Source organism: Centroberyx affinis, unplaced genomic scaffold (assembly GCF_046629955.1).
Source record: "Centroberyx affinis isolate AG114_WGS23_722 - 3 ecotype Tasmania unplaced genomic scaffold, CSIRO-AGI_Caff_v1 ptg003590l_1, whole genome shotgun sequence".
Taxonomy (NCBI): Eukaryota; Metazoa; Chordata; class Actinopteri; order Beryciformes; family Berycidae; genus Centroberyx; species Centroberyx affinis.
Window position 1 is genome coordinate 336,464 of NW_027281515.1, and position 24,033 is coordinate 360,496.

The 24,033-nt window shown below is 42.6% G+C and overlaps 3 protein-coding genes across 3 annotated transcripts; 2 read left to right on the top strand and 1 right to left on the bottom strand.

Annotated features, from left to right (window-relative positions):
- Nucleotides 1-2,977: 2,977 nt before the first annotated feature.
- Nucleotides 2,978-4,315, bottom strand: LOC139661707 (olfactory receptor 8I2). The gene has a single exon (XM_071540261.1). It carries the CDS (start codon nt 4,313-4,315, stop codon nt 2,978-2,980), a length of 1,338 nt encoding a protein of 445 aa, XP_071396362.1.
- Nucleotides 4,316-11,158: 6,843 nt separating this feature from the next.
- tnnc2.1 (troponin C2, fast skeletal type, tandem duplicate 1) lies at nt 11,159-18,512 on the top strand. Its single transcript, XM_071540264.1, has 6 exons — nt 11,159-11,262; nt 14,450-14,504; nt 14,838-14,981; nt 16,070-16,184; nt 16,864-17,000; nt 18,008-18,512. The coding sequence occupies exons 1-6, from the start codon at nt 11,260-11,262 to the stop codon at nt 18,037-18,039; spliced, it is 486 nt and encodes a 161-aa protein (XP_071396365.1). The 5' UTR covers nt 11,159-11,259; the 3' UTR covers nt 18,040-18,512.
- A 1,871-nt stretch (nt 18,513-20,383) lies between these two features.
- On the top strand, nt 20,384-24,025 carry tnnc2.2 (troponin C2, fast skeletal type, tandem duplicate 2). Its single transcript, XM_071540263.1, has 6 exons — nt 20,384-20,473; nt 21,518-21,569; nt 22,260-22,403; nt 22,596-22,710; nt 22,809-22,945; nt 23,396-24,025. Exons 1-6 carry the CDS (start codon nt 20,471-20,473, stop codon nt 23,425-23,427), a joined length of 483 nt encoding a protein of 160 aa, XP_071396364.1. The 5' UTR covers nt 20,384-20,470; the 3' UTR covers nt 23,428-24,025.
- The last annotated feature ends 8 nt before the right edge of the window (nt 24,026-24,033 follow it).

Below are 24,033 nucleotides of genomic sequence, written 5' to 3' on the forward strand. Positions count from 1 at the left end.
TAATTCAGGTTCAATTCAGCCAAACTACATTTAAATGAAAGCTGAAAAATTGCTTGGAAAAAATCTGTAGCTTGCCTGAAGGTTTTTCTTAATGTGAAATGGTTTTGTTGTTATTTTGAGTCCTAATGACTTTTCATTTATTGTGCTTCTTCTTCTTCACCACAGAACTGAAGGTGGTGCTGCCTCATCGTCTTCCTGCTGTTACACTGTATTGATGTATCAAATGAACTCAAAACACTCAAAACACTGTTTGCAATCCAAAATTTTTCCAAAGCAAAAAGTCCAATGTCTATTCCAAATATTCCAGATTATGTCCTGTTATAGTGACTTTAATACCAGAAACTCTTTTATATGTGTGACTTTTTTCACATGCCACTTTTTGGATACTTGCAGAATTGTGGATGAATCTATTGGAACTCAGGTTGTAATGGATTGAATAGATCTTCAAATCTAATCAACTTTCTGTTGTTCTGAAACGGTGAAGTCAGATGCTGAATACTTTTCTCGTTCTTGTAAATGACACATCATTTCATTTCATGAGTGTGCATTAAATAATAATTGAGGACCATCAAAATACCGATTTTCTATTCAGTGGAGATTTTCTGAAAAGAGCAGCTAAAACAAACTGTTCTTGACCTCCTTAAAGGAATTTCTTGCGAATGCTTTAATGCACTAAGTAGGATGAAACACCTGCAGTTTAGATAGGAGGGTTTTCTCTTCCGATCATATATTTCCCTAAACATTCATAAGTAGTTCTTTGTAGTCACTTTGAGTTCTGGCTTGTGGAAAAGGCTTTTCAGGTGCACCACAGAAAAACAACTGCCACTATGTTCTCATTTTCTATATTTATTCAAACAGATTTCAAATTGTGTTGTTGCCTGTCACCAGGCAAAAATACAGCACATGAATCCATAAAAGCAACTGAATGTGTAATAAAAATAAGCACACCATTAGTTTGAATAAAGAGAATACATGCACAAACAGTACCTTCAGTTGAATATATGGAGAAAAAATAAACGTCTTTCAAAGCGGACACTCCTCCCTAGTTTTGGTCTGTAGCTGCTTGAAAGTGGAGTGGAGATGTGCAGAATATTGATTTTGCCATTTGGTCTCATCCTAGACTGAAGATTCAAATCAGACTGGGTTTCATCTGGATCTGCATCAAGATCAAGATTCCTTATCTTGATGAAAACTGTTAAATTAATCCGTTAACACGTTAGGCGCTGTTTTTAACTTTTCATAATGACCAGACAAATGGAATAAAGGCTTTTTTGGAGTGCCTTTTATCTCTTTTACCTTACCAGAAGGAAATGGAGCTTTCAAAAGAATGGAAAAAGAAAATAGGAACAAATCCATAATATAATTTAATGCCGCTTGTAAATCCATATGCCACTGGAGTTGATTTCCAAAAGCCCTTGTAGGGCCAAGTATAAATTGAATGGAAATATAACATCACTCTTTTCATTTTTTTTTTTTAAATCTTCACAATTTATAAAGTTCATTAGTTTTCTTGTCATCAGGATAACATCATTTCTTGTCATCGTATTGGTGATGATGATGACAAGAAGAAGAAACCAAACAAATTCAGGCAATGAATGGTTAAAATAATAAAGAATGGTGATGAAGAATATATAGAAATATACAGTATATATAAATATAAATATATAATATAAAAGAAAATTCACAGAATATTAAAAGACAAGAAGGTTGTCCAGCATCACTGAGCCCCATAAAACAACATGCACAGAGACTGAAATAAAGCACCCAAATGTTCTGGGGAATAATAAGTAGCATCTTTCATATGCAACAGAAATTACAGAAACCACAACAGTTCACATTTTGCAGCAGCAGCCTGCTGACTGGTGACACCAGTGGAAAAACAGTCAGCACATGGTGTCACTCTGTCCTGTTACACAGATCACACATCAAAAATATCATCTGCCTACATTCATATTTTGCTTGTTTCACAAAGACTGTTCACAGGAATGAATATACAGAGTGACATCTGCAGAATAAAATCACACCTCGTAAAACAACATCACTGCAATAAAACGTACAAACACAAGAAAGCAAACACAACAGTCACCAACAGCAGTAGTTAATCTCCCCAAAATGTGGTCCAAAAAATTATATATATATATAATAATCATCATAGCAGTAGCAGTAATTACTGTCTGTAAGTCATTTCATATATACAGATGGAATAACAGGGGTTAGTAAAACAACATCACTGCAATAAAAAGTACAAACACAAGAAAGCAAACACAACAGTCACCAACAGCAGTAGTTAATCTCCCCAAAATGTGGTCCAAAAAATCATATATATATATATATATATATATATATATATATATATGTATATAATCATCATAGCAGTAGCAGTAATTACTGTCTGTAAGTCATTTCATATATACAGATGGAATAACAGGGGTTAGGTTCCTTCTATTTCCTCTTGCACTGGCAGCTGCTGTAGCATTGTTGAATGATACAGTGGAGAATATGAAGCATGAGGAGAAAACATGTTGGTCCCAATTATATTATCTGCAAATGATCTGCAACCTGCATCTGCCAAACTGAAGTTGTTGTGCTGTTGTGCATAAATATTTTTGGTCCTGTTTATTTTTTAATCATAAAATAGAGCTTTAATTTGTTTATTGTAAAACAGTTTGTCACACACACACACACACACACCCTTCTGAGTGATTTTGCTCACACATGTATGCACAGAGCTTTTCTGCTGGTTAAGTGCCTTGCTCAAAGGCACATCAGTAGGGGCACAGTATGATCTCAGTAACTCTTCAGTGATGGCAAGGTATCTCTTCAGTCTATCAGCCTCAACTATTTTATGAGATTGCACACCAGCCTCAATTATCCAAAACTTTTCCAGGTGCACTACCAGGCTTCCAAAGTGTATGAGAGTCTCAGTCTCTCCAACATAATATGCCTATACACATTCTATCATACAACCTTTCCTTGACTAAACCTGCATGGGGATATGAAGGACTTCATCCTGCCTGAGTGTCCCCATGGACAGTCCATCTCCTCCCTGGTTTAACCTTCCCCGCCTCCCCTCTCTGCGGCCATTCAGCTTATCCTGCGCCGCCTGAGCTGGGCTCTGACCCGGGGTGCTTCCAGGTCCAAATCCCACCCTTCCAGAGACATCCTCATCCCTGCTCTCCGTCCACCACCAGAACAGCCTGGGCAGCGCCTGCCTCACCTCCAGGTTCCTCAGCCCGTAGATGAGCGGGTTGATGCAGGGCGGCACTATCAGCATGACCAGCAGGGACATGTGGAGCACGGCCGCAGAGAGCGAGGGCGCCGGCCTGGCGTTAGGGAGACCTGGTGGCTGCGTGACCATGGCCGCGTTTCCCTCCACCTCCCACAGCGCGTCCGATGTGACTTTGAGCAGCAGCGGCAGCAGCTGCAGGAACAGCATGCCGCAGTAGAACAGCACGGTCTTGCGCGCTCTGGTGTTGACCACGTTGAACGGTATCACGGCGTTACGCGCGTCCTGGTACATCCGCAGGTAGGAAAACGCGTAGACCAGCAGGCACATCAGCAGGGTCAGGGAGCCCACGAGTTTGCGGAAAACGGCGGACACGCGGGGGAAACCCAAGTGCTGCTCCACCGTGTCCGGCTCGCACAGCAGCCCCGTGGTGAACGGGCTCAACCGGGCATCCTCCATCTGCTCCTCTTCCAAGTGCAGCAGGACCATGATAGTGATGCTGACAGAGATGGAGAAGACCCAGATGAGGCTGAGGGAGAGCCGCAGGCGCAGCTGGGTGAGGATGGACAGGTAGCGGATGGCGTGGCACACGTACAGGTAGCGCTCCAGCGCCATGCAGGTGATGGTGAAGAGGCTGCAGAAGATGCTGGTGCACCCCGTGAAGAACTGGACGTAGCACCAGGCGTTGAACGGCATCGTCCGCCGGTGGACCAGGGAGTGGATGACCGCCGGACCGAAGGTGACCGTCTGGATGAGGTCGCTCAGGATCAGGTTCTTGAGGAGGGCGAAGCGCGGCTGCCAGGAGAGGTCCTCGGACCGTCCGAGCCCGAACAGAGTAAATCCGTTCACCGCCAACGACAGGAGAGTCAGCGCCACAAAAAGGCATATCAGCACCGGTATTGCCTGACCGTGGGGCAGAATGGAAAGAAAGAGGCAGCCGGCGGCGTCCAGCTGCCCGGTGGTCCGCGGCTCGGTTCGGTTCGCCTCGCCGAGCCAGACGCACAGGCCGGTGAGGTTGTGCGCCTCTGCGGTCGTCATGCCGGGTGTGCTGTTGGCATACGGCTGGGTATATGCTGTTGTAGCAGCCATTTATTCAGTTTCTTTCCAAAGGCAAGTTCTTGCAGTTTGCATCTTGCTTGTCGGACTCTCCACCTGTGACTGACTGTGAGAGTCTAGCAGTTCAGATTGTGCGCAATAGAAATAGCCAAGTGACCAAGTCAACTTTGCTCGAGTCCCAAGTCAGTCTCAAGTCTTGAGGCTCAAGTCAAGTCCCAAGTCTACATGTAGATTATCAAGTCAAGTCCAAGTCATTTATGTCAAGTCTCAAGTCAGGTCTGCGCAAATATAAGGGCCAACCAATGCTCACAATAGCCTATTTGCGGCAACGTAATGACGGACAAAAGAAGCGCAAATTTCTCTCCAGTGGAGCTGGAAGTGTTGGTGGCAGAGAAAACCACAAAGAGCTGCAATAACGCATGGATAAAGCCGAAGAACGCCCTGCTGCTGTTTGTTGAGTACGTTTGTTGTGTGTGTGTGTGTGTGTGTGTGTGTGTGTGTGTGTGTATGTGTGTGTGTGTGTGTGTGTGTGTGTGTGTGTGTGAGATCACTTCAGATGGATTATCATCATGTCAGTCTCTGGTCGTCTGTTCAGAAAGCGGCTATACATTTTTAAACTTAGGCTTCAATTGATATGGTTCCGAATAATTAATTTAATTTTTGATTTGACATGAAGGATTTTAATGTTAAACAAGACTTTTAAAAATAGTTCAATTTCAGTATTTCCTTAACGAAAAAATACCATAATATTATTATAATATTCCTATAGGGACTCAAAGTGTTTCTGTAGCCTACTACTCAATAGTGAGTTTATAGCCTAGTGACCTTATCTTACTCTCATTTCCTCCTATCTCCTAAGGTATCACTACAATGTTCCTGCTATATTCCTATAGGATATCATACTATATAGTTTATATTTTTGCTGTGACATTTGTATAGTAGCCTATCCTTCTAAATCCATTAGTGGGGGTGGGATTTAATATTACCATTACGTTATGGGGCTAACAACAATGCACAGTCAGCCTAATATAGAACTAATCAAAATGCTGTGTGTGTTGTAAAAAGACAGGACACTGAAAAATATGTTTAATACACCAGTGCACAATTTAAACTCTTTTTGTCACATTCTGCTGAAGATCTATCAGCCAGTTTAGAGGGAGACAGACTGACCTCCGGTGCTTAAGACTAATTGCAGTGCAAACCTCTGAGGTTGGACTTTCATTCATTTTATTTGATTATTAATATACTATACACTGAAACACAAATGGTCATAACTAATAAGAGAACAATATAAAATACACAACACACAAAGAGAGAAAGACAAAGACAAAACACAAAAACAAAGACATAGACAGGTACACAGATACATGAATAAGATAATATATTACCCATCCAATCACTAAACTATGAACTACTGTGTATGAAATTATGTACCAATCAGTGCAACAATACATGTCAGTTTGAATAAAACCACAAGCTACTCAATCACTAGTGCTGCCCAAAGAGCTGCCCAGGGCAACACTGCATTAGGGAAACTGGGCATTACGTGAAGAGTATAAGGAGAAATACAGTATGGGCGTGCAAAAGGCATAGAAGAGAGGGGGGGGGGGGTGAAGGGAATAGTGAGGAAAGGCACAGGAGGAGAAGAAGGGCAGAGAGGGGTGGAGGAGGAGTGAAGGAGGGATCAAGAGAAATAGAGGGAGGGGTGATAGAAGGATAGAAGGCTGGAGGGGGAGGAGAGATGGCATGCCTCCAGCCTTATTTAGGGAGGAATATCATGTGGTTTGTCTAGAGGGTCCAGCTGCTCCCCTGGGGAATGTCCAGGAATAGAAGGAGGAAAAGTGGAGGGAGAAGAGAAAGAGAAGGAGAAAGAGATAGGAGAGACAGAGAAAAAGTAAAGAGAGAGAATGAAAGAGCGAGTGGATGGATACTGTCCTCAGTTCTCTCATTTGTAGTTTATTTATTTAGCCGCCTTCCTTTCTGTTTCTATTTCTCTCAACCCAGCTGAGCTCCTCATTTGTTCTTTCGCGTTAGTTTCCGCTATGTTAGCACTCAACCCTCCCACTCCTCCCCTTTCTCTTCTCACCCTTCCACCCCCCTTTCTCTCACCCACGAGAGGAGGAATACTGTTGAAAAATCTTGAGCCACGTAGGTGTCAGCTGGTGCTGTCACTCAAACGCCGGCCGGACACTTGATGAAGCCGGGGAGGTGACATCAGTCGTCCAACAGAGGAGCTATGAGAGGACTGCGAGGAAGTTGAGCTCACACTGCGGCCCTCAGGGAAGGCAGGGGTGATGACCGAGAGGGGTGAGAGGAGGATAAGTGGGGAGGAAGAGATGGAGGAGATGAAAAGGGGGGAGAATAGATTATAGAAGAGAAAACAGGAGCGTGGTCGAGAGGAGGACGTTGAAAAAGAGGGAAGGGGTAAAGAAAAGGCTTGGAGTGTGATGTTTGTAATGGGAAAGAGGGGGAAAGTGGAGGGGGAGGAGGAGAGGAAGAGGCGATGAGAAGGGGTGGGGTTGAAGGGATGGGGGAGCAACATCGAGGTTGGTTGAGAGAAGATGAGGTTGGGTGAGATAAAATTAGGTTGGGTGACACAAAATGAGGTTAGGTGAGACACGTTGAAGTTCGTTGAAAGCATATGAGGTTGGGTGAGACAAGATGAGGTTTGGTGAGAAGATGAGGTTGGATGAGACAAAATGAAGTTAGGTGAGACAAGATGAGGTTGGGTGAGGCAAGAGGGGGTTAGGTGAGACAAGATGAGGTTGGGTGAGACAAAATGAAGTTAGATGAGACAAAATAAAGTTGGGTGAGACAAGATGAGGTTGAGGTTGGGTGAGACAAAATGAGGTTGAGTGAGACAATATGAGGTTCAGTGAGACAAGATGTGTTTGGGTGTGAGAAGATGAGGTTGAGTGAGACAAGATGAGGTTGAGATTAGGTGAGAGAAGATGAGGTTAGGTGAGACAAGATGACGATGGGCGAGACAAGATGAGGTTGGATGAGAAATAGAAGGGAAGGGGAGGAGGGGCAGGCAAAGGACAGGGTGAGAAGGGAAGGGAAGAAGGGAGGATTAGTAGAGCGGGATGGAAATGGACTGTTAATACCTCTTTACTTACAAGAGTTGGTGATTGGGAGAGCTGCAAAAATAGTCTGCGATGACAGACCGCTAAATCTTCTGAGCAGGTTAATAAAGTCGTTGCATTTGTATTCTTCCAGTGAGTTAGGAGTTCATTTTATCCTGAACTGGTTTTGGATTGATTTTTAAGGACAGATGGCAAAACTGAAATGGATAGAGAAAGGGCATTCCCGCTGAAATTTATATTTCACATTGAATATTTTATATGTTGCATTTAAAACATCTGCCATAGATAATGTTGACAAGGAAATTAACATAAATTAAGCTGCCTTCGTCAGGGTATGTTTGAGTAAAAATGACAGGAACCATTCTTTGTAGACTGTGGGGTGACAGGTGCATCCAATTAAATATGGTAATGTCGAACATTTTACATAATAGGTGAGGACACAATCAGCACAGCCTGGTGGTGGGACCAAGCAATTAGCTACATAAATATACAATACAGAGAAACTTAGCATATATTTACAAATTAACAGTGAGAGACCCCTCACAAAAGAGGCTTTAGGTAAAAATCCACACTGAGGCCGAGAGGGGTGAGGGTCCTGAGACTATGGATCTAAGCCGCCTCTCGTCTCAACAATAGATTGTCCCAGTCACTATCTCTCCTAGGAGGGGTGACTTTTTCAATCCCTATGTATTTAAGGGATGAGACAGGATGATTACATTCAACAAAGTGGGCTGCAACAGAGTAATGTTTGACATTACCATTTAATGATGTGATGGGTGCACCTGTCACCCCAGAGTCTATGGTTCCTGTCATTTTTATTCAAACAAACCCTGACGAGGGCAGCTGCTGCTGAAATGTTGGTTTTTAATAATACACTTCTCATTGGAGCTAACCCCCATCCTATCTCTACCAAGATTTCCACACGACTCCCTAATGCAATTCATTTCGGGTCTGTCGACCATATTTAACAGTCAGTTAGATCCCTTGCTTTAGAACAGTCATATTTCACACCAATGTCAAGATATCACAGAGCAAGGAGCAAGATTAAATAAGTTAAATATTGTGATATCACATTCATTCATTCACAGTAAGTCATTCATTCATTCATTCACAGTCATGTTAGATACTTTGGCAGTAATTGCTGTAATAATTAATTTATAGGTCTGTTCCTTATCCATCAATATCCATTCAATTCATCTACTGTACACTATTTATAGATGGACATTCAACCAGTGAGAGTAGGTCAGCCAATTCGAATTGGTCACTATTGTGTGCTGTAATATTTAAATCTATGTTCGTATCCAAACTTTCTTATCCTAAAATCAGCTTTCACAACAGTTACAAAGTCCAAGTCTAAAGAGGACACGCAAACATTCAGTCCTGATTCTAGATGTAGTATGTTCATGATTGAATCACTCATCTTTTATTTAACCTTTACTTAACTAAGTAGTCCCATTGAGACTCTTTCAAGAAAGACCTGGCCAAGGAACACAGACAAGTTGCAGATATGAGCACTTAAAAGGCTGTAGCCCAAATAGCAGACCAGCAGGATCAGGAGCGAAGCCAAGTGCAAGACCAATTTGGGCCATTTGATGCCTAAATTTCCAGTCAATACTAATCTCATGGACACTAAAGAGATGGTGATTGACTGTAATGGTCGATCTTATGGTTGTCAGTGTTTATCTTTTGCCTCCTGTGAAAGTCTTAATGAGAGTTGTTTGCAATTCATCACATGCTGTATGCACACAGTACAAGTATGCGCCAGTGTGTCTGTGTGTGTTTGTGTGTGCATGTGTGCAGTGTATGCATGAGTGTGTTTGTGCTTAAATAATCACCTGAAATGATCTCACCCAAGTTTTAAGACTCAATATTAGACTAAATGACTTGTCAAGATGGACATTTTTTGCCGTGCACAGACACAAGCCCACACACACTCACAAACCTGCAGGTGTGTGTGATAATTGCCACTACAGACCACTCCGACTCTGGGCCTTGGGAATATTTATATTTGCAAAGCCGACGAAACTCTAGCAGTTCAAGGATTACAAAATGAAATAAGATAGGTCTTGTGGGAGAGTGAGGCAGAGGGAGAGATTAGCAGCTGTGAAGGTCATTCTTTCTGCCTCAGACAGGCCACTAAACATGCAACAGACAGAGGAGAGGGAGAGAGAGAGACAGAAAGAGAGATGGAGAAAAGCCAGATAGAGAGACAAAAGCTAAAACTGAGGGAGGGAGAGACTGAAACAGAAAAGTAAAGTGAGGCTAAAACAGGGACTAAGACAGTGACTGAACAAACAAGCTATAAAACAAGGAGGAGAGCAATGACTCTATTCTTCATTCTTGCATTCTACAAAGGATTTAGCAAATTGTTGTCAAAGCAACAATCCATGATATTTACATATATAAATACATTTCTGTTTTACTAGTCTCTATTGATGATTGATATAACACAGCAGTGATTCGACCTATAGCCAGTTCATGAAAGCTTTTATATTTGCTGTTCTAAACACCCGGTGTCTGGTAGGTCTTTACTGGGAAAAATGTTCTGCCTCACAGGAAGTGATGCGTTTTACATTTCCGGCAGCAGCGGTTTGTTTGGTATACATAGAAGAAGAACTGGGTAGTTAGCGTGAGCAGCGATAGCCACCATGGCTGAACAGACAAAGAAAAGAGAAACTCGCGCTCAGCACCAGAGATGGAGACGAAATAAAACAATATCTTCTAATATCTTCATCTTTTTGCAGCAGAGCCACAATCATCCATCTCTGTCATGTGAAATAGCTAAAGGAAGGGAACAGGAAGAGACACAAACACTACTGAAACTCTTAGAGGATAGAGAATTTACGGATTATGATCACATCAACAATAATCTAGACATTTAGCCGACTCTTATCTATAGTGAGCTCAAGCTTTCATGCCCGCAATTGTTTTGTCAGAACAGACATCATTTTCAAATGGCAGATATCTGATTAAGGAACAAAACTCTTCCCCTTTTCTGCATATTAATATTGTATTTGTCATTTACCAACAAGGGAACATGAGTTAAGAGCTGCTATGGTGACAGTTTTGTTGTCACAACAGAGCTTAATATGCCAGAAAAAAAATCTGCGCTAAGCATGCCTTGTGGTTGATTGATGCACTAATTGTGGGTTGCACATCCTGCTTGTGGCTGTATGAGATGTTTTGGTTTATGACGAGAGAAGGCGATGGGGAGAGCGGTTGATCGGGCCGGTACAGCTGTGCGAGAACTGTCACAAGTCCATTTGCACAGCTCTTAGGTTACAGATGTCACAAGTGCAAGGACAAGTCAGAGGCAGCGAGGACAGGGAGACAGGCAGATAGATGGGTTAACAGACACTGAGAGAGGGGCAGAGAATCTGTGTATGGACGGGGTGTTAAGCCGTGCGTGCGTCTGTGTGTGTGTGAGCGCGTGTGTGCACGTGCTCGGCCGCGTGCACGCCGGTGCTTGTACAGTATGTGAAATCAAGAGAATCCATCTGCTGCGAGATGCCCAGTTGATCCTCCGCCAAAATAACCTCCTGCCTAATGCCTGCGCTGTGTTTTTTTTTTTTTTTTAATAAATGTCATTGAGACGACTGCTCTTGTCCTTTATCTAAATATGGGGGATCGGAGAGCATGCTAAACAAGGGGATGTCCGTCAGGAGGTTGTGAGAGGGTGCAAACTAAGCAGGGAGTTGATTGGCCGCCTCGTGTCTGAGGAGGGGGCTTGTTGCCCAATCCTGAGCATTTTCAGTAAAAGTGTGATGGGATGAGAGGGTACTTATGGGGGCCAGGGAGGCCACAGTGCCGTCTGATCTGTAGTAGGGAGACTGTCTTTCCCAGCCATCTGTTGTTCCCACTGGTGTCTGTCGTGCAGCAGAGCCGGCCACCATGGTAAGAGACTGAAGAGGGAGAGTGAGGAGAGGGGGAACAAAAAGGAGGAGCTGATGAAATGTTTGAGGATTTGGGTTTTCTTGTTTTTTTCTCAATCCTTCTACTTTTTTCGACGGATGAGGAAAAAAGCGAAATGGCAGAAGATGGGGATTATTAGTTGACGTGAAAATGGACTTGTGCTGCGCACCCACACACATTCTCACTGGGGCTCATGTGTACACACACACACACACACACACACACACAGCAACACTCACCTAACAGCTGGAGTAGAATGGATTTCCATACAGGTGATGTTCAACTTGGAATTTAATTTGGGGGCGAGCACCTTCTGTTCTGTTGCTGTTGTCAAAGTGATGCTGGCTACACACAGGGAATGTAATTTTCTGCTGTGTTGCTGACTGGTAACATGCTTTTGGAATCTATTTTACACTGGTTTGTTGATGACCCCAAATTATATTACTCCTCTTTGTTGTTTGTTAACAGATTGTTAAATGATTGAAGATTTTCAGTTTGCTTTTGGATTCCAGTGCTTTTTAACTAAACTGTCTCTATATCCAGCTCATAGCTGGATATTCTGATTCGATAGAGCGTTACCAAAGAGACAAACCGCACAGCTGAGTAAAGTGAGAAGGCATACCGCCTTTTCTGAGCGTCCCTAGCTGGGACATTCACCTTTAGAAAATCCCTCTCAAATCCCCTCCCAAGTCACACCTCAAAAATAGCTTTAAAGTGAGCCAGTAAATAACTGAGCTTGCGCGTTAGTTTGACCTTTGTTATTTCCAAGGTATTAATGTCTTAAAATGAGGCTCTGGCATCAACATGTTATCTAGATAACATGGAAAGAATGAAAATGAAAGCTAGTTAGCAATAGATGGATTTGCAGTAATGCTGAACATGGCTTTAGGTGTAGTTGCCGTCTCAAACCACTGAGGGACAGGGCTGCAACATTTAAAGGGGAATACCACTCAAATTAGGAATTCCTTCATGTCATTAATGCTGTTCCTTGAGATACTGCAGTCAATTTTTGACTCCCATAAAAACACTTAGAAAAAGCACTAGTGGTGGTTCTTGCTGTTTCAAAGTGACTACTGAACTAATTTCCATTCTACATAAAAAGAGAATGAAGCCAACACTGAGAAAGAGAGGTCCAAGAGAGGTTCCCAGTGGACACATAACCTAGGATTCAAACTTGTGATGTCATCAGGCATAAAGTCTGGAGATGATCTATAGAGAATGAACTGAGAAAGATGGGAAGACTGGGAGTGGGGGTAACGGTACATTTTGCTTTAATTCCCGTTCATTGTCTGTTGAGCAGTTCCAGACTTCACACCTGCTTACAAGTTTGACAGAGGAACTCTTACATTGAGTGGCGTTCCCCTTTAAGAGCAGTCATTGACGAGTGCGGCCAGTTGGCAGGGGATTAAACATGAGTTGCTGACTTACTTGAGTATTCACATCTCTTCGTCTCTTACCTGACGTAAGGCTGTTTCCAGCCCTTGGCTGTCACATCGTCAGTGATAGTTCTCTCTCTGGCTCAGATTTCTCTGGTTTTCTCTGGCTCGATGGAGAGGGACGGGTTGACTTTAAGGAGGTAGAGAGGAAATGTCTTACCACTTGTTAACACAAACGATAGATTAACAAAAATGATGAAATGCAAAGGAGAACAACACTTAACTTCTGATCAGATCCTGTTAGAGAGCCTTAATCTAGAACACATCTTTAAACCAAATCATTCATCTGAGTCTGATAGTGATACTTTTTATCATGCATATTCCATTTTTAGTCTAATTATACATCTGCATGCGTAAACCAGTTAATGAGTTTCACATCAAAACAAAATTAATAATGTATTATCAATATATTGTAGCACTTGATATGATATGATTCATTTCGAGAAAGGGAAAGGAATTTTCTTATTCAGTGAGTGCCTCCAATTATGGTCATAGTTATTATTAGGACAATGATAATCGCATAGAGGCATCTTGTTGCCAGGAAATAATAGAACTTATTTTTGAGCATGTGTCTCACTCTGTTAGGTGTTACTGGGAGTGCTGCCCATCTACAACGACACACACTGGTTATTAAGGAATCTTCATCAAATTTGTCCACACAGATTATTGTACTGATAATTAATGCATCCTCATTAGAGATGTAGAAATGTATTGAGTTAATTATGTCTGCTTATGTCTGCATGTACAGTATGTTTGTGTGTGTGTGTGTGTGTGTGTGTGTGTGTGTGTGTGTGTTATTTGTCTGTCCACCAACATGTCTTCACAAAGGTTCAAGAAAGTGCCATGTAACCAAAACCAGAATGATCTTGTAAATGCTTATTTCATATATGTTGCCTTTCTCAAAATTGCCCAAAACTCCACTTGTCTCATCATCATGAAACTTGCATGCAACAATGTCTGGAAAGGCATTTTAATATCAACCTGTAGGGGGCGTCACATCTGTCCCAGCTTTATTTCAGAGATTAGACAAAATTTGGGGTTGTGGGTGTGGCCTATAACATAATAGTTTACAACTCAAATTGGATTTGGATTATCATTAAATTATTTGGTCTACATGACAGGACTTCTGTTTTTAACATGCAGGCCTTCAGCATTTGCAGGGATGTGGGATAAAGCAGGCTACTGACTGCCTTTTTTTTTTTTTTTTTAACAACAATTTATTGAGAAAAATGCAAGGAGAAATACACTTTGTTCTCTTTGTACAGTGACATTGTTTTTTTTTTCTCTCCTTATTCCCTCCACTCCTGTAGAACAGACTGCCTCATTTTTGTTTTTGGTTTGACTGTCCTATATCACCACAACTATTGCACTGAATGTGACACAAAGCCTATTCAAGTTTGAGAAAACAGATTCTGCTCAACTCCTACATTTTCTTGCCAATCTGATCTATAGACTTAAGGAGATTCCAGTTTTCTAAGAAATGCCAGGGAACATTAGGTTGCTCTGTCTTTATTGACAGTCCTCCATATCAGAAGAAGCAACCTGTGAGTCAATAGCTGCTGCACTGCTGCTTCACCCCAAAGAGGAATTGTTTGCAAAATCCTGTAATATTCATGCAAGATACAATGTTGCTATTTTTGTTTTTGACAGGTCTCATTCATCTCTCTCTCTCTCTTCTCCCCTTCCATTCTTCCACCACTGCCCTCCCTACCTTTCATGCATCCCCCCTTCAGCCCACTGACGCCCAAAGTGACGCCCGCTCGTTCCTGAGTGAGGACATGATTACAGGTCACTCTTTCTCATTGACTGATTCACTTAATAGATTTCCCATGGTGCAATTCTTCCTTTGATCTCTATGATTTCCTGCTTTGTAGTATAATGATACCATACCATACCATAATGACAAAGAATAAGCAAAATGGCATTGATTTTTTGTTTTTTTTTTGTTTTATGACTCTTTGTGTGCATGAATCACGTATTGGCACAGTTCAAATTGATGTTCATTCTGTTCTATTCTATTCTATTCTAACCTTTCATATAATGTTATTTTCAAACAATTGATTGATTGATTTTCCTCGGTTCCTTTTAAGTTTAACTTTAACCATCTCCCTCTCTCTCCAGAGTTCAAGGCTGCCTTCGACATGTTCGACACCGACGGCGGCGGTGACATCAGCACCAAGGAGCTGGGTACCGTGATGAGGATGCTGGGCCAGAACCCGTCCAGAGAGGAGCTGGATGCCATCATTGAGGAGGTGGATGAGGACGGTGAGATCCCTTTGTAATCGAAAACAGAGAAAACGGTGCCCTGACAAAGGAGATTGCTCTGAAATGCATGGGCCATCAGAGATGAGTGAGCTGAACTGTTGAACATTATTAGCTTTAATTCCCTGTACTGAGAATTCCTACAGTTGTTATTTTGAATTGCTATTTCTGTATAGTTTAAATGCCAGCACAGCATGACAAGCAATTGAGTTGAGAGCTCAAAGGAGTAGTTCACCTCATCCACATGCATGTGCTATATAAAGAGCACTTTATTGCACCTGGGAGGTAAAAGGCATATAGTGATATAAAGGGAAGTAATGTTAGAGTGGTTCTTAATCATAAGTAATTTCAGTTACAAAATACAGCCCTTGTAAAGCCGTTGGATCATGCTCCTCTGTGTAGCCCGTGTTCCTGTAAGCTTGTGAGCTTCTTACCTGCATCCAGATTCTGTCACCAGAGAAAGAGTTGCATTGAGCACCTTACTTAACACTTATCATCTGTGTTATCTTCGTGATGGTGGGTCAGTGCACAAGGAATTAAAGGAAAAATCCACCCTAAAACACTTGAACACTCTTTGGGTCTATTTTGTTGTTGTTTGTTTGTATGATGTCAAGATATTTCTAGTGCAGCTACAATGGAGTTTGTAGAGACTTTGAATAAACATACAGGGAGAAATCCGTGGTAGAAGAGGCAGAGAGACCAAATTTCTCCACAAGCAGTATAGCCTCCATAGACCAGAATCCAATGCAGCCACAAAACATGTTGTGTTTTGAGTAAGTGGCGTGACTCACGCATTCGCTGGAGGTTGTTGAAAGGCATTCTGGGAAATGACTGGTTATGGAGCAGTGGAAACAACAACAAAGTAACTTAAAGCACATCATAACAAAATATCTGAACATCACAAATTGATGATATATAAAAGTGTTTGAGGATCCGAGGGAGGATTTTTCCTTTAAGGCTGAGGTGGGAGTCAGGATGCAGTGCAGGTGCTGCCTCCTCTCCACCACTCCGTCTTGCATCTCCTCCTTCACTCCACTTTCTTCCTCCCCTCTCCCTCTTCGCTCATCCGCCTCCCCTCTTCACCTCCTCAGGTAGCGGCACCATCGACTTTGAGGAGTTCTTGGTCATGATGGTGCAACAGCTAAAGGAGGACCAGGCTGGAAAGAGTGAAGAAGAGTTATCAGAATGCTTCCGTATTTTTGACAAGTATGACAACAGAAACTAATGGAAAACCACATATTGCTGTTTTATTGACATTCATGTTTTACAACCCGTAGGCTTACAAACCCCTTTGAAAAACCCTTTGTATATGGGAATACTGTATGTATATGGTCCTTAACTCCTTATGGCATAGGACAGGCCCAGTATTTCTGAACATGAATAATTTTCCCACCCACACTTTGTATTGACAGTGAATAGGATAAGTTGTAGTATATCCAACCGAGCTATATGGTAAAAGTGATATCAGTTACAAGCCAAAACAATATGTGGATGTCCCAAGAAAACATCCTGGGTACTGTTAACATCACCTTTTCCTTTTTTTATTCATTCTCACTGAAGCTGTACTGGTGTGACATCACACATTCAGGGTCAGGACAAACTTCTTAATTTTGAATTTGCTAAACAAAGGTCAGAATGATGCAGTGAGTAAAATAAGAAAAAAGTGTCCCACAGCATAGAAGTAAGACAGTTTAACGATTATTTGAACAATTCAGTATTATTGTCCCTTTAAGCCAAAAAGCCATATTCCATACTGAGGCCATCCTCATGGGAAATAAGACTGAAGCCTCGTCTCATGGCTGAGCCAGAACTGACTCTTCAGTATTGTTACAGTACATTACAATGACTACTGTTGAGTGACCTTGATATTGTTTCTGTGCCGCAGGAATGGAGATGGTTTCATTGACCGGGAGGAATTCGGAGACATCCTCCATCTCACTGGAGAACCACTCGCAGAAGAAGACATTGATGAGATGATGGCGGACGCCGACACAAACAAAGATGGAAAGCTTGACTTTGATGGTGAGATGAAGCCTCATGAGTTCAGAGTGAAAAGAGTGACGCCATTCCTATGGACCGCACCAATGCCCTCCATGTCATCAGTTCATTTTTCACAAATTGAGAAAACATTCCAGTTGGTGCTCATGCACGTTTGACTTTTGTTTGACTACATTTTCAATGGTTCAGCTGCAGCTAAAGGAATGAAATATTTTCTACATGTGTCAGCTGTCTATTACAGAAAAACAAATGAGAATGAGAATGGTGAGGCAAGGATTCTGCAGAAGACAAATGCATTGATTTGCAAAATACATGTATAATTTTATCTGTAGATGCATAGTGGACTTTAATACTGGCAGAGATATAAGTCTTATATTCATAAAAGTGATGTAATGGAGGGTAAACCCAGTTGAAACTCATTTCATATCACAGTATGTCGTATCAGATAATATTGAGGAAATATAATACAAATTGATGATATACTGACAATACAGCTTTTTGTTTTTAATTTGTGGTTTAGTTTACCCGCCTTTTTATTTACCACTAAATCAATGCCTGTTCCTCTTCAATATATGGATTTGAACACAACTGTAAAGTTCATTCAATCATTCATATCCATCTTTTTAGGATTATAAACATGATCATATGGCAAATAGAAAACAGCTATCTGCCACAATGTACTATACTGTATCCTCACAAATGTGCATACATGTCTAATTGATTGGGATTAGTAGAAGCTCTATGTGTATTTATTATTCATTATTTTAAAAAGACAACAGTGATGAATAATGCATGTATCTCCACTATGAAAACAAGCAGAACGCAAATGTGGAGTAGCAGGAATGTGAATATGATCATGTGATCTCCAGCGTTTCAAATAACCTTATGCCTTCACTCTTGGATTGAGTTTGATTGATTGACTGATTGAGTGATTGACTGATTCATTCATTCATTCATGAATCAATCAGATGAATGGGAGGTTGGTTGGTTGACTGACTCTCCCCTCTCTCTCTCTCTCTTTCTCTCTCCAGAGTTTCTGAAGATGATGGAGAACGTCCAGTAATGAAACCAGCTCAACATTCCTCAGTGTTCCCCTTTCCTCTGACTTCTCCTCAAGCCTGGCGAGAACGTGAAGCCACGCTCTCCAAAAGAAACCTCCTCCAACTCACCTCTTCTTCCGAGCCCGGAGGGAACTCTGCTAGACAACGCCGCAGGATGATGAATATTACGCAGTTTGGGAGATAAGAAAACGAATACCATCACCGCCCCTCTTCTCATGTTAGCCCGGGGGAGGCCTATAAATATCCGTTCAAACCTTTTAAGACGAAGGCACTTTCCCCTGGCTGCCTCCTTGCGCCGGCCACCCAGCTGTCCCCCTGGCAGCTGCTGCTTCTCCAGAAATGCTACACCCCACCCCACCCTCCACCCCCCCACCCCCACCCCCACCCCCCGGCTGTGACCCCCCACCCTACTCCTCTAAACTGAGTCTCTCTCCTCCACCCTGTTCTGAGCTTTCTAAATAAACCGACTTTCCTCCTTCCCTTCACTGTTCAGCGTTGCGAGTTATTGCCATGCTTCCCCTCTGACACCTGTTATCTTGTGTGATTCCTGTCTGTTTCAGTTTCTAATCTCTCACTGCCCTGCCTGTGAATAGATGACACACATAGACACACATGCATACACATCAACACACACTCACACATTTATACACACAAGCCCAGCTCCTCATACACATTTTAGACATGACTAACGACGCAGGCTCCTCCCCTTGAACACACACACACACACATACACACACACACACACACACATTTTCTCAGTCTCATCTCCCTAATCCAACCACAGCCTCAACCTAGCCTCCACACAGGCCTTTGAAATGCTTCTATTTGCACAGATAGCGCCATGCCGACCGAAGGCAATCAGCTTCTGTGTCGCTCAACACTTCAGAAATGTCATGTGTGATAATATCTGAGGAAGATTTTCAGCTATCTGAGAAAGGTTCGAATGGAGCTTTTCCCATTCTGTTCCCCACGCACACGGCCAGAGGTCGCTGTGAGAACGATGGGTCTTCGCGTTGCCGTCCCCCAGCACAGAAACGAAAGGCCCGGCCAGAGAGGAGAAGCCGAGCAGGCGGAGAGCACAGAGGCTTGAGACATGCGGTCAGAGCAAGCCGAGCAAACGCTTCCTTAGAGAAGACGCACTTCTCTCTCTCTGGGTATATAGCCTGCATCCCCCCACCACCACCTCCCTCCCCTTTCTCCATTGCTCCTCTCTCCTTTGCATCCTATCACCCATCCTTCCTCCTCCTCCTCTCTCTCTCTGTTGCTCTCCTGTCTCGTTCTCTCACCTCGGCCCTCCCTCCCTTCAGGAACCTCCCCACCTCCGTATAAGGAGCATCGGGTTGTGTTTATCAGCAACGCGGCTTCAGGATGTGGGTGTTAGAGCCTGCCGGCCCTGCCTCCCGTCTCTGTCCCCCGCTCAGCCTGCAGATCGGCCTGCTATTCAGGGCACAGCCAAGGGGTGGTGGGCGTGTGTGTGTGTGTGTGTGTGTGTGTGTGTGTGTGTGTGTGGATGGGGGGGGGAGGTCCTGCCCCGCAGTATTTTTTGTCTTGGGTTTGAGTTTCACGCCCAGAGTGAAACTCCATCATCACAAAAACCATAACCCACTTTAAGAGATAGAAGATAGTGGGGGAGGAGGAAGGGGGGGGGGCCTTCCTCCTCCCCCACTATCTTATATCTGCAAGGCCCTCATAGTACGCAGTGCCACAATTACTGCGTTGATTTTTGCTTGAAATCAACAGTGTACACTGATGACCATCAATGTGTATGGTTTTGCTGTTTATTTCTGTCTTTTTTCAATTTGGATCATTATTACTGATTTGAGCAGAGTGCCATTGAAAGCTACTATGGGAAAATCATGGGACAATTTCCAGGGTGTAATGTAGTTATATTGCAGAAATGCAGAATATATAGTAATGTTACTGAGTATGAATCATTTCACAGTCTCTCACAAATATTGTTTATGCATTGCCTCTGATAATCACAATGTAACAAAACATACGCCTTCAAACCATGGTGACAGCCAAACTGAAATAGGCTACTACCTACATCTGTGTACTTTACACACCCCTGCATTATTCCATTCCATACATACCATTCATTCATTCATTCATTTTTTTATTTTGTATCTTGACCTAGATCATGGAAGTGCTCAAAACCTGGGTTTACCTCTTTTACACCCTTCTCCCTGCAGCTTCAAGAAACGAGAGCTTTCCACAGTGTGATTGGCTTGCCGTGGCCCCAGAACCCTAAAAGTTCAGGATACTAAATCTGGAGGCCTGTGAGAGCCAGGGGGCGGGTCCTGGCTGTCCCGTTTAAAGTGTGTCTGAACCCTCACTTGACGTCTAGTCTCTCTGTTAGGGTGCACACGGATTGACCACTCCTTGGGCTTTTTTTTCCGTGGATATTTGGGGGGAAAAAGCTAATCCACAAACATGGTAAGACCAATCAATTGCGCAAAACGACCGCTTTGCACTATTCCAAGATGATCAGTCAACCAACAGTAAACTTAACCCATAGTGATAGCCTTTGTACATTGCTTTACTGTTTGAGTAATAAAGGCATGTGATAGTTAATTAGTTAATTGGCAAATTTGTCTGAGAAGCATGTTCTGTCTCTTGATGTTTTGAAAGTATCTGAAGCATAATTAATGTCGACTTTCTTTGAAATGATTGAGTTTGAAACACCATTTTCTCTAAATAACCTATTTATAAAAAGAATAAATACAGCATTTGATACAATTTAGGCATATTTTGTACAATTCATAATAATATAGCCTACATGCGTGTGATAGTTTGGCCTGTTCAGTTGAGATAATTTTAATCCTTGAAGAAAACTAAGACTCAGTGTTGATGCGGCAGTCAGCAAGGTGTGGATTCTGCTTAGGCGACAGATTCCGTGGGATTGGATGTCCACATCGCCATATAGAGCGAGCCTAATGTGTTGAGCCTGAAATAGCCCGGCTAATTTTCACCAGGCTCAAGAAGTACCGCACTGGAACCCTATAGAGACGCATTCACTAGCCTATATCCATCAATACACCCTCTAACTAATGTTAAAGCATACCACATACAGCAATAACACCTAAACGACAAAATCACTATAATATTCCTATAATGTTCCTATAACGAGTTTGTGGTACCTAATAGTTAATTTATCGTACTTGTATTTTTCTACCTCCCATGGTATCAGGATAATATTCCTATAATATTCCAATAGGGATATAGTGTGTGTAGTGAACTTATAGTAGGCCTACTGGTATTTATATCATATATGAATAAATATATGTATTAAAAAAAATCATATTTCTATAATATTCCTATAGGGAACTATAGCGTGTTTGTGTATTTCACCACAGTTGATTTCATAAGCAGACTATCAAATAGGATACATCTCCTAGGTTTTAGTTGTGATCAGTAATGATGTATAAATGAGGCCTGTGTCGTTAATAAAGTGACAATGTTGCCCCTGTTTTCTTCCAGACTGACGCGCAACAAGAGGCCCGCTCCTACCTGAGCGAGGAGATGCTTGCCGGTGAGTGAAGGCCGAGATTCAAGATTCAAGATTCAATAATTTATTGCCATGTCAACATAGTTGATAGGAATTTGCCTTGGTTCACTCTCCTGCAACAACAATGCAGCACACAATATACACACAGTAAAACAGTAAACAGCAATATACAACACACAGAATTTACATTGAGGCCTTGAAAGTTGGTAACGCGTCACAGTTACGCGTTACAGTAATAGAGTAATCTCGTTACTTTCCCCAATAACGAGTAATGTAACTAATTGGAATGACAGTTATCAACATAAGAAGTTATTTTTGTTCCTTTCTTATCACCCCCTTTAAATATCAAATTTAAGTTGCATTGTCTAAATTATTATTGATATAGCCTAGATGAGAAATTGAAAAAATAATTTACTTAGATTTTATCGAGAAAAGGCATGACAACAATATTGGACATCAACGCTCTTTGGGTTCCTCAATCATTCACGCAGAATTTCAGTTATCCCGATTTTTGAAGGTTGGAGAGGATGCAATCGTCAATTTTAGGGAGTGTAACTGAAAAGTAATGTAACTAGTAGTGTAACGAATTACTGCTCCTGGGAAGTAATAACTAATAACGAACCCAACAATGCCATATTTGATAAAGCAAAAATGTGCCGTATTCCTTGGCAATTCGTTGTGGCCCTGCACTTATATCGACCGTGATCTCTGCAGAGTTCAAGGCTGCCTTCGACATGTTCGACACCGACGGTGGCGGTGACATCAGCACCAAGGAGTTGGGTACCGTGATGAGGATGCTGGGCCAGAACCCGACAAGAGAGGAGCTGGATGAGATCATCGAGGAGGTCGATGAGGACGGTGAGCAACGGAGACTATTAAAAAAACATACATATCTGACTATTACATATGTTACATTGCTGCATGCCATGCATTAATGCGTAAAGTTTGTCCTTTACGCACAAGGAACGCAGGTCTTTGCCACCGTGTGCAACAGGCCTTTGTCGGCCTGACCCAAGTTCATCAGTCACGTGTCTTTTATGTGACCCTCAGGTAGCGGTACCATCGACTTCGAGGAGTTCTTGGTCATGATGGTGAGGCTGCTAAAGGAGGACCAGGCCGGCAAGAGCGAGGAAGAGTTGGCAGAGTGCTTCCGTGTGTTCGACAAGTACGTTCAAGCCGCGTTGTCACTGTATGCTTGGTATTCTGTTTTGATTTCCTCGAGGTCATTTTTTTTTTTATTTCATCTTTCTTCCTCTTGCGCAGGAACGCCGACGGCTACATCGACAGAGAAGAGTTCGCCCTCATCATCCGCAGCACCGGCGAGTCCATCTCAGAGGAGGAGATCGATGAGCTGCTGAAGGACGGAGACAAGAACGCCGACGGCATGCTGGACTTTGACGGTAGGCCGCCGGTTACAATTTTACAATTTTATGCCAGGTGACTTTGATTGTGGCAAACGTGATTACTCAATCGAGAAACCTTATTGTTCCAGTTGGGAATTGGCCCCAATGAATAAACACTATAATGTTCCCAATAAAGAGTGTGTCTGTGGTACTGAATAGTGAGTTTTTAGTGACATTATTGTACTTATGGTATTTTTTAAATCTCCTATGGTAGCACCATAATACCCCTATAATATTCCTATAGGGACTAGTGCTGTGTCTGGTACTCATCAAGACCTTATTGCACTTAGGCTAGTTGTATTTATTTTTTTATATTCCATAATATTCCTATAGGGTAAGATGAGCATAGGCTACAGTTGATGATGATCATATGATGGTGATGTGTCACACTGTCACCGCCAAGTTCCATCTCAATAACACCGTCCCATCTGTGTCTTCTATTTCCAGAATTCCTCAAGATGATGGAGAACGTGCAGTAAAACCACAGAGACTCATGGACATTCCTCCTCTCCCACCTATGTCCTCCTGCTGAACGCATCCCATCCTCCACTGACTCACCTAAACTCTCCCCCCCCCCCCCCCTCTTCCCTCCTCCCTCCTGTCCACCTGGTTCACTGCCTCTCTTCTCCATTCTACTAGACATCCTCAACAGACAGCTAGGGCACCCGGTGGGGGGGCGCCAGCCGGGCTCCACCTTTCCCCCGGCTCGCTTGTGAATGTAGACGCTGCGCTGAAGCTGTTTAACCCCAATGACAGGACGGCAAGGCTGCGGTGTGAAACTCACCGCACGCACCTTTGCGGTATGCTGGCATAGCAGGCGCTTTGTCATCGGCGACCCCCTACCTGTACACTCTGCTGGCAAAGTTCTGATCTAGATGTAGTCTAGATAGATCGGCAGCCTGTTACCTGCTGCGTAGACCAATCAATTCAACCACTTCACTGTACAAAAACAAGTAATCTGCTTGAACGGAAGATAATAAATGAATTAACACATGCTCACTCGTAGTTGGTCTGACATATTTACGGTCTGTGTAAGATTTTGTTTTGAGGATTATAAATAAAATCTGTTTGTTTCTTCTTTTTTT